The sequence below is a fragment of the Neopsephotus bourkii genome, unplaced genomic scaffold, assembly GCF_033783945.1.
Source record: "Neopsephotus bourkii isolate Nb327-2 ecotype Australia unplaced genomic scaffold, CSIRO-AGI_Nbou_v1 NB_196, whole genome shotgun sequence".
Taxonomy (NCBI): Eukaryota; Metazoa; Chordata; class Aves; order Psittaciformes; family Psittacidae; genus Neopsephotus; species Neopsephotus bourkii.
The window spans coordinates 18267002-18277620 of record NW_026900709.1 but is presented as its reverse complement, the minus strand read 5'-3'; the positions used below and the strand labels follow the sequence as shown (position 1 = coordinate 18277620).

Sequence of the window (10619 nt, the reverse complement as noted above, 5' to 3'; positions counted from 1 at the left end):
GGTCAAAGTAGTGATTTATGACAGAATATTTTAGGAAAACTCACATTTCCACAGTTGTCTTAACTACTGCAGAGCCCTTTTATTTCTCCAAGTTGCCTATCAGCGTTATAACAAATTAATTAAGGTTTACAGGATGAGGACTAGTAAAGTGTTGCACATAAGAACAGAGTAAAATGAATAGGTTAAAGCTTTCCATTACAAATATGTATGAAGAGTTGAAGAGAAGCATGGACACACTGTGAAGCAACAAAACCAGTTATACTAAAGGAGAACCCACACTAAAAGTCAAATGTTTGGCCGCACAGTCACTACTTTAAGAGGTATAGTACATGAAAACAATCCAAAGTAGAGTTCACAAATGTTACCATGCAGTAAGAGTGCAATGAATTGCACCTTACATTCCTCTTCCATCACCAAGTGGTGGAAGTGCTCCTCAGACAAAGGCATTTAGTGACAGCAGTAAAGGAACTCCCAAGAACAAAGGCTGTCAAACCTTATGTCACAGTCGCATAACAGAACTAGTCAGACTAGCAAGCCTGCCCAAGAGCCTGAGCTGGAAGCTTAACCTCCACTCTTCTGCAAAGGTGGTTCAGCTTTCCCACAGCTAAAGCCTGGACAGTTTACAACAGAGTACTTAATTCAAGAATTTGAGGACAACAATGCAGTATGACTCAAGACCTTCAGCAAATCACCAAGACTTCTAACAGGGGTGAAGTCTAATCCAGCATGAACTGAACACAGCTTTCAAACTCAAGATAAAGCTTCCTGATCATAAACTAGCCACCTGCCCTATAAAGGAAGATGCTGTGAACTGCAGACTGCAAGATTAAGTATCTTCCCAGTTATAACGGACTGTAAGAATTAGGCTCCAGGCACTCCCCTGAACTCAATAAAGCCCCATTCTTACATGTATATTCCATATTAAAATAATTCACATCTAGTTACATTTGACCTTAAAAGACATTATGTTCATAGACCAACTACCCCATATACTTCTATTCTTTCTTAATCCTTCCTGGAAAAAAGATGAGTTTTACCATTATCAGGCATGTTTCTCACCTTAAAATGCGTATCTGCCAAAATGTAGTTGTCAACAGGAAAGCAAAATTGGATGCATTTTCTGCCATCTCCATTTAAAATGAAGCCTTTATTTCAGTCATTTTAAGCAGAAACCTCTCACAGCAGTTGGCATAAGTAGGCTGTAATACCATTACACTGTTACATTCAGTTGCAGAGATACGTCTCACTTCATACAAATATAAGCAAAAGGTGTGTTTGTGGTGAGGTTTTTCACCCCTTGGGCAACAGCATCAGGGAGCAGTTCTTAAAATCAGTGTGCCAAGTATATTACTTAGCACTCTTTGCATCAAGAGGCCTACTAGTACTACAGCAAATCTTGCCCGTGGAACACAGGGGTAATTAAACCATTGTGTCATGACAAATCTTACCTACAGAAAAACACATTCAACTTGCTTGAGGAATCCAACTGTTCGATGAAAACAGTCTATATTAGGTGTCGTCATGGGTGTGGGTCCTTAACTGCACAAAGGTACAGAGCACTACTTCTTGGATGATTTTAAATTAAAAGTTAAACCTTAACTCAGCACTACCCTTATATCTTAACTCTTAAAATATCTGAGGCACAAATATGTGTGTGTACTCATTTTATTCATAATTTGTCTTGGGATACCAAACGTATTTCTTCTTCAGGTGATTAAACAAAATTGTTGACCTCATTTCAAAAACATCCGCTGATCCATTTTTCATTCAATGGCAATATCAAACGTTAAAAGGAACATAAAAACAAACATGCACACAATTGTACGGTTTTCATAAATGTCTATTTCATTATTTGTGGGTAGCGCATTAAACAGTTAAATACATTTAAATAATGTTTAAGTGACTGCACTAATGCAGAATTTTAACTAGACGGGTAACCAATTTAACTAGAAACCAGCTAACAAGTAACTGTCTAAATACTTCAAATACAGCTCTTGTTCTAGGTCATCCTTCTTGGGGGGGGCGTGTGGAAATAAAGAAAAGCCTGCTGGTCACATTGGAAATACATTTTAAGGCCAAATTCTTCTGATATCCCTTCTCTGCAGCAGTTTCTTCACCTTTTTAAGCCTCCAGTTCCAGGCCAAGACCAAGTTTATGGCCACCAGCATTGATGCTCTTTCCATCTATCAGGGCAGACAGTGTAAGCTTCACACCTGTAAGATTTTTAAACAGCATGTTTACAACATATAATCGGAGTAGCTTTCATGCAACTCAACCTCCACCATTGCAAGTCCCAGTTGTAGCTATTTTCCTATTCTATTACTTTTCTCAAAAGATTTCTACGAAAATTTACCCATTAAACCCATTTAAAGCTACTCATGTGAATCAAGCTGTACGTTTTTTGTAGATGTTACAAAGCAGATATACAGTCTCTAATTGATAAGTACAAGACCCCTACCCCACATCATGGTGTGCAAAGGAGAAAAAGCTTGCATAGAAAGACACTTGCACCAAGGAAGGGATGGAATGAAACTATGATTTTTATTGGTTTTCAAATAAGGAGTTAACCAATAGTAATATAGCATTAGCAGATGTTTTCATATTTAATCAGAACAAGTTACCTTCTGGAGGGTTTACAAAATACAAAGAGCAGGAAGTGCCATCTTTTGGCAATTAGTGATTATTTCAAGACCTGCTATCATTCAATACACCATGTTGCAGAAACACCACCAGATGCAACAGAATTTGTCTTGCTTAGCTAAAGGTTTGACATGCAAGATAAGCTACTATAACACATTTACTTTGTCTTCAAGACCAAATTATTCTGAAGAGGGAAACAGTTGGATATGAATGCGTAGAACCCAAAGAGTTTCTTTGTAGTGAATAAAAGTTAAGTATGTGACATAATTCATGGAATGACCCTTACCTGGCCTCAGGGTCTGGGTGTAACCCACTCCAACTAGACTAGAATTGTTCACTTTTGCCTAAGAAAAAAAAAAAAAAAACCAAAAAACAAACAACATACACAACAAAGCAATTGAAATGCTGTAACTGATTAGTTTTTAATCATCATTCAGAAGCTAGAATAACTATGGCAACACTGTCATTATCAACTTAATCAAATTTTACTTGCTCTTTCAATGTCTCTATGCTTACTTGATTCTCTCCTCCCAGCTATGCCCTTGCCCCTCAGCTTACAGCTGAAGTAACATATTTAAGAGCAGACAGAATGTAAGGGTTGGGAGAACTGTTACCAGAATGTAGTTTGGCAGGAGACCATTCCCACTCCCCACTTTTCAGAAGACCATAGCAATTTACCACCACAGTGTCCCAAAACAAGCCACTTTTGTATGTGGCCAAAACTCCACATTTGTATTATTACAAAAGAATTGGCATCTTGCAGGTCCAATCAGTCAAGCAGCAAACATTTCATAGTATCAGCATAAACAATATGTGCAAAATTATCTCACTTTGCATCACTTCCTCTACAGGATGACTCCAACAGTCCAGGTTCAATTCTAACTTTGTAACATACAGATAACTCTGTACATCACCTTTTTAACAAGTATCACCAGAGTTCCTGCACAGAACATGACAGAGCTCCCCCAAAACTGGTTTTAAACTACATGAAGTTACAGAAGTAGACATGAAGGGTTTTGGAGTTCTTTTTTCCAATTTCTTTAAAATACATTAAGTTATGTAGAGTAGCACATCTGACAGATTCTAAAAGACTTTGCTGTATGCAGCAATACAGACTTTAAATACATTAAACCTTTATTTAAATAAAATTTATATTGTATTTAAATTTATTGTATTGCATTACATTTTATTGTAACTGTCTGAATTGCAAAAATATTCCTATGCAGCTTCCTGACCTATTACCTCCTTCTATACTAACAAGCAGATCTGCAGAAACTGAAAGCGCACAGTGTTTAATGTAACCTTTTGGTTAGATCAATACTTACAGAGATAGAAGCAGTGGAATCCAACTTGTATTTAGCTGCAATGCCAAAGCGAGTACTGTTGCTACCTGCTGTCCAAGCCAGGTTTACAGCTGTTTCAAGACTGTCACTCACTTTCTGGTAAATTGACCCACCAAATTCTGAACCATCATTGCTGCCAAATTAAGCAAAAAGTTAAGTTTCCTGTATTTACATAACTCCAACATTTTTTAACCACTTGAAATTTTTATTTCCATGTGAATTCTGAAAGTCTCAGTTGTTTCACATTTTTCAACAAGTGAAGAGGAGACAAACAAAGGCTTAAAAGCAAAATTAAACTGCAATAATTCATAGAAGAAAAAGGTATTTCAGAGTGCTACAGCTAACTCACACTAATGCTGAACTAAGTGCTTGAATGCAATTTCAGATCACAATGGATAAAAGTTAATAGTTAAGAAATGGGCATTCTGAACTGCATGGTTATTGAACACATATGAAATTCCTAAAGAATAAGATGACCCTTTTAAAAAGATCTATTATGATACTTGACATTAGTAAACTGAAATTGAATTCTTAGTCCACACTAAAGCGTTTTGCAGCTTCCTCCCATACTCAACTTCCAGAAGCCCAGAGACATAATGCCCATCCTCCACCTCCAAAAGGACAAACTTCTACCTCAAAAAATCATATCACTTCCTTAACTAAACACACTAGAAGCATGCCAATTTTTATTGACTTGGATTGAAAACATGTTCTTCAGTAGGTTTTGACCACCTTGCTCTGAAGAACATTAAAAATCTAAACATAACAAGTCTGAAGAGAGTTTATAAACAAGGTCTCCTATACTTGTTTAGTTACATTGTTTAATGTACTTTTCATCCCAGACACACAAGAAGGTGAACCTACTCGAAAAGTCCAAAAACCAAGTTCTGGTCCTGCTCCAGGAACTACTACTGGCCTATTTACACAGTGCAACACTCATTACTACCTCTAACAAATATACTGCCCTTAGTCAGATATAATTCCAGATATAAAGCTGGAAAAAGCATTATGATCAGCTCTGCACAACTGAACTATTACACTTTCAATTTGGATGTACTTCAGTATTTAGTAAGCTGTACATCATGCTGTAAGTGCTAACAAGCAGCAGGTACTTAGTGTTTTGAAAGAGAGATAAAAAATAACCACTTTATCATTTATTTAGTTTCCTATTGAAAAATGAACTCCACCTAATGGCATTGCAAGCACCTCTTTGTATTTCAAACATTTGTATTTTAACTACAAGGAAAAGAAGGAAAAGTAGAGAAAGCCTGTTTCTGTAAATCTGGACACAATTGTCAGTACTTACACATTAGTATGCAGTTGGAAGTCTCCAGTCTTGTAACCCACAGAGAAGTTATTTCTTGTCAATTTTGATTTGGCACTATCAAAAGTCATCTGATAACCAGCAAGCCAGCCTTCATAACCGAAGACAGCTGAACCATGGATTGCAGGTCCAGCAAAATCAAAGTCAACATCACAACCTAGGTTTAGGCATTCACGTTTAAAAGCTGACTTAATTTTACCACTTTTCTTTCTGAAACAGAGAAACAATTATCTTAAGGTATGATCTTTCTTAACAAACTGCCAGATTTGAGCCATATGACTCTACACAATGTATATACATCCACATTCATCTTCTAGACTAAGCCAAAGCACAGTTAGGCCATCAAGAAAGCACAGGGCTACTGCAAACAAGCATTTTGTATAAATGTAGAGGCATTTTCATACCTCCTGCAATCTTACAAATATTTCTATCACAGAAAATAAAGAAAGTGTGCTGTTGTGAAATGTCCAGTACTAACTCTGTAGATTAAGATGTGATGCTCAAGAGCAGAAGCCTTTAGCATTGGGATTTGCTGATTTGGATCAACAGCAAACCATACATTTCTGTCATTACAACAGACCAAATGAACACTGACAGACTATGGGTGTTGTTACTGCCCTAAACAAGGTTAAACAGTTAAACAATTCTTACCCTGTATTTGGTGAAAAAGTTGTATCAAATGTCAACTTCAAGCCTTTGGCAATCTAATTGAAGAGGGAGAAGACAGAGCTATGAATTTAGTTCTGCTAGGTACAAAAACCAAATAAATACTCTCCTAATCTATTACCTGATCTTCAATTGCAATTTCTGTTCCCAGAGTGTTATCTGTGTTCCATTTTTCTGTGAAAGTCAGCCCATACTCAGCCCACTTGTATTTGGTCTCCAAGCTCCCATTCACTTTTCCAGTGTCTGTGTTCGACGAACCAGATGTTGTGAATTCCTAAAAAGGACAGCGTTCATGTTATACAGATTAATGTGATCCTGAAAGCATTACACAGTGCCAAAAGGGAAAATACTTTCCTTCAGAAATATGAAGATCATCTTATCCTATGCTACAAGTTTAACAACATTAGGCAACTTGAGGAGGTAGAAGGGGGAACAACAAGGACAAAAAAACTCGACAATTTGTGCCACATGGAGTTCTGTCCCGACTTCCCATCACACTGCAGTTTCTGCCACTATTACAAAATGTACAGGGTTGCAACATAACTCAGAAGCAAGACAGGAGTTACCCTAAGTATTCTGCTTGAAAGCAGAAACAAGTTCTTGAAATATAAGGTTGATACTCCTAAGGAGCAAGTTAAACATCAAACCAAAAGCCAGAAACACTATAAGGCATTTAATGCAACTCCAGTTAAATTCTTTGAAGGCCACATATGTATTTCCATTATTCCAGCCAACCATCTTCAAAGATAAATTATGTACAACTGTACAATGTCACAGAACGTCATTACTTTTCAAATTGGGGGTGGAGGTCTGGTTGTTGGGGATTTTTGTTGCTTTGTAAGACTTCTCAGTCTAACTGATGCATCAGTCATTTCACACAAGCCATAGGCACAAGCATTTTTACTGGCAGCTATCAAATTCCTACTCCCCTGACACTCTGGTTTAATGACACACAGGAAGAACATTCATATTTGAATTATGAGGTAGAGTGTACAGTCTTACTTGGAATTCTTGAAAGTAGATAAAAGTTAGCAATATCACTCTCATCTCCCTGTTAAGCTAAGTAGTTTGCAATGTCTCTATTCAATTCTCACAAAGAACAAGTAATCTATTTAGAAACTAAAGGCAATAACATCAAAAAAGTGTGTGTTGTTTTGCAAATGCATGTTAAAGAGCAATTCCCACTGAAATATTATTGCCCTTATGATTTAAGAATTTTATTTTTTCAGCTTCTTAAAACACATAAATCAGAATTTTATCTCCAACTTCCTCCAGGCACAGTATTATTGTCAACTCCTCACACTCACCTCCCCCAGAAGGAAATACGGGTTTGAATTTACGACTCCTTAAGCATATTCTCACAGCCCAAGACATACTGCACCTCACAATCATGGACGAGACTGCTCTTTAATAGCAGCTGATCAAATTTAATCATGGCCAAGACATTTACCTCTATCTTGTTAGTGAACCTCTAAACCATTCACACAGTTACGTAATTCTGGTAAGGTCTATCACGTGGCAAGTGAGAGGGACTACACAACTTCAAGTCCTAATAACTTCAGCTTTAATTTCTTGCCTTGTGCTATTTCTACTGCACAGGTGTATGTGACTGCAACCTTTGTGGTAATAGCTTCAGGAGCAGCTAATTATTACATTATCTCTTATCTCTGCTTTAAAACATTTGCAGTATATACATGCCAGCAATTACTCCTATGGCTTATAACTGATACGGAATTCACACAAAGGCTTAGATTTTTCAGAGGTTTATCAGTATTACTGGTAGCCCTCAAAAGAAGTAAGGTAAAATAAGAACAACTACATCTATAACAGAAGTCTTGCAAACTGTTTTAGTTGGGATACAGACTTCTGGGGAAAAAAAAACAACCACATCACATAATCCATGCACCTTGTTTCTAACAGCCAGTTACACTGTTAAAGCTCCCAGATATATAAACTCCCCAAAAAATCAACCTTTACATCCTGCAAGTTCTGTTCTATAAGAAGTTACAGGAATCACTGCTTGGATGACGAAGACACCTTGTATGACCGTTACTACAAAACTAACAACTTTAAAGAGGATCAAAAGATTCAACATGCTAATTCATTGCCAACTACTTCACACAAGCATGAAGATGCCAGAAATTTCCTAACATAAACAGTATTACAAGATACTTTAGAAATGAATTCTGTGTGCTGTCACTGATATATTAACATACTTCCTATATTTGTCAGCTATTTGTTTACCTTCAGATACAAGGGACAAATAATAAACTTTTTTATTTATGAAGATTACTAAACAGTGCAACACCCCTGCTACATTCAGAATACAGTCAGATCTTTAGGGGCTTCTGAAATTATTTTACACCAGGATGTATTTATAATTTATGTATAAATTACATAACCTATAAGCTACTAACAGCATCTGGAAGGTATCCTTTCTAATTGAATACCAGAACATATTAAAAAAAAAATAGAATTATTAAGAGGTATTTAAACTCACCACTCCACTTGCAGATTTTGTTTTCACATCCAGTTTCACCAACCCAAAACCTTAACAAACAGAAGTCAAAGTTACACCAAAAGGCTTTAAGACCATGCACATTTTCCAAGAAGCTGGTTTCCAACCAATCTTAGCAGTGTGACTGCCATGACACACATACATATATAAAACCAACCACAGACTGACCTCAGTAACACTCTAAGTTTTATATGCCACAGTGGGTAGAGAAGGCTACTCTCAAACAAGCCAGGAGTTCTGTTCTGCTATCATCACATAAAGCAGATAGTCACGTCAGTAGTACACTGCACAGTTAACTACCAGTGACTTCCCAAAGTAAATTTAGTGACAGACAAAACGCATTCTTTGCTGCTTCTGGGATGGCATCAGCTTTGTAGTCAATGTCATCGGAAGAGCTACTCCAATACATAAAATTCCTCTCCAAGCACCAAGAATAACTACCTCAAAATAAAAAAAACTGTAAAAGTGAAGTTACTGGGAAATACACAGCCATTGGAACTGTAATATAAGTAGGCTTTATAGGAATATCAATTCATATTGTTACCCTTAGAGCTGAGCGACAGTCTTGGCAAGAAAGCCCCCACATGCATTCCCAAAGACCAGAAAGAAAAAGCACTGTAACAAAGCAGAATTTATGCAACCACCTGGTATTAAAATATTTGAAAATGTTGAAGGATTCTTAATCCCAATAGCTATCCCTCTTTCTATTCCAAAAAAGGCTAGTGTTGCAATGGTGTGTACCCCTTTCTGTAGCAACAAATGCTGTGGCTCAGACAGATCGGTAAACAAAGAGCTCCTAAGTTTAATTACACTTGACACTTACATTCTTGCAGCCCTGTACACCTCTGACATTTACGTAGCTAATGCAGTAATATTTAACAGACTTCACATCAGAGCAGCCCACAAGAAACCACCAATGATATGTTAGTTGACCATAATGATACTAAGAACGCCACTGCTTCCCCCTTCCCAGAAACTCAGGCATTCAAAGATTCAATTTCACATATAGGTTTAAAAAGGCAATTCATTGCTGCACCACAAATACCATGTTCTATAAAAAGGTACTATTCTTACCATATCCTTTATTGAAGATATCTCTGGCAGATTTGCCAAGGTCTACATATGACGGAGGAATCGCCATTGGAGCTGAAAGGTAATGGGCTAATTAGTAGTGAACCTTTTATCACTGCGTACGCACAAAAAAATACTACCACAACTTTTTAAAGATACTCTTTAAGGCAGATTCATATATGAAGGCATTTAACAGACAGATAGCTCAAACAACTACAGTATTCTCTGAAATATGTATAGATTTTCACAGTGATGGTCACTGTGAACAGTGTTTTTCTTGGCTTAAGTAACTTCCTTGTAGAGAAGAGGCATTACAAGATCATCCAACTCTTAAGTTTTCAAGTACATTTCTCCATACATCTTTAATTATCAGAAATCAACTAACAGCTCGTATTTCCAGAGTTGGAAGTGATCACCAAAAACCAGGAAGCTTGCAAACTGTCCTTGTGCCACACAGTCGAATTTGACAGATGCTTATGAAAATTAGCCATAGGGACCTACAAGGGTTTATTTTCAAAATACAACAAGAGCGCGTATCTGTTCTGCAACACCATTCATCTTGTATTTTAAATAGTAGACATACAAATTAAAAGGGAACATCTAGTGCCATTAACTAACAATCAGTCTCTTGAAGTTTCCTCCCTCCCTCGAATATACAGCAGCTTAAATCTGGGGGGTTGTCTTGTTAGCTTAAAACAAGCAAGTAGTAGGAGTGCTGGGTCAGTGAGAAAAGCACTCTTTAGAAGTCCCTTTCTAAGACAGGGAGCCTCTGGCAATCTTGCTGTTAAAGAACCTGTCATTCAAGAACAGCTATGACCCAGCCTCCCTGGCCCAATGGACAGATAGTAGCCTAAGGTCTCACATGGGCCTGTATGGTTCTCCTCCCTGTGAAGATACACTCTATCTGTACCTTCCTTTGGTTAACTGTTACCCCAAGATTTCAATAGCAAAAGGCCACTGTTAAGTACAAAAGCACAGAAGACTGCACATTTTTAAGAATTAGTAACTTCTCTCATGCTGTGTAGAGAGGGTGTGGAGGTGACACAAGGACAAGGAA

The 10619-nt window shown here is 37.3% G+C and overlaps 1 protein-coding gene across 2 annotated transcripts; it reads right to left on the bottom strand.

Annotated features, from left to right (window-relative positions):
* Positions 1-1128: 1128 nt before the first annotated feature.
* On the bottom strand, positions 1129-9710 carry VDAC2 (voltage dependent anion channel 2). Of its 2 annotated transcripts, XM_061344249.1 has the most exons (9): positions 9566-9710; positions 8474-8523; positions 6095-6247; positions 5959-6011; positions 5290-5517; positions 3966-4116; positions 2927-2984; positions 2118-2213; positions 1129-1448 (listed from the first exon to the last, which is right to left on the bottom strand). In XM_061344249.1, exons 1-8 carry the CDS (start codon positions 9630-9632, stop codon positions 2122-2124), a joined length of 852 nt encoding a protein of 283 aa, XP_061200233.1. In that variant the 5' UTR covers positions 9633-9710; the 3' UTR covers positions 1129-1448; positions 2118-2121. The 2 variants fall into 2 exon arrangements, with proteins under 2 accessions (XP_061200233.1, XP_061200232.1); XM_061344248.1 differs by lacking the exon at positions 1129-1448 and having other exon boundaries at positions 1648-2213.
* Between the last annotated feature and the right edge of the window lie 909 nt (positions 9711-10619).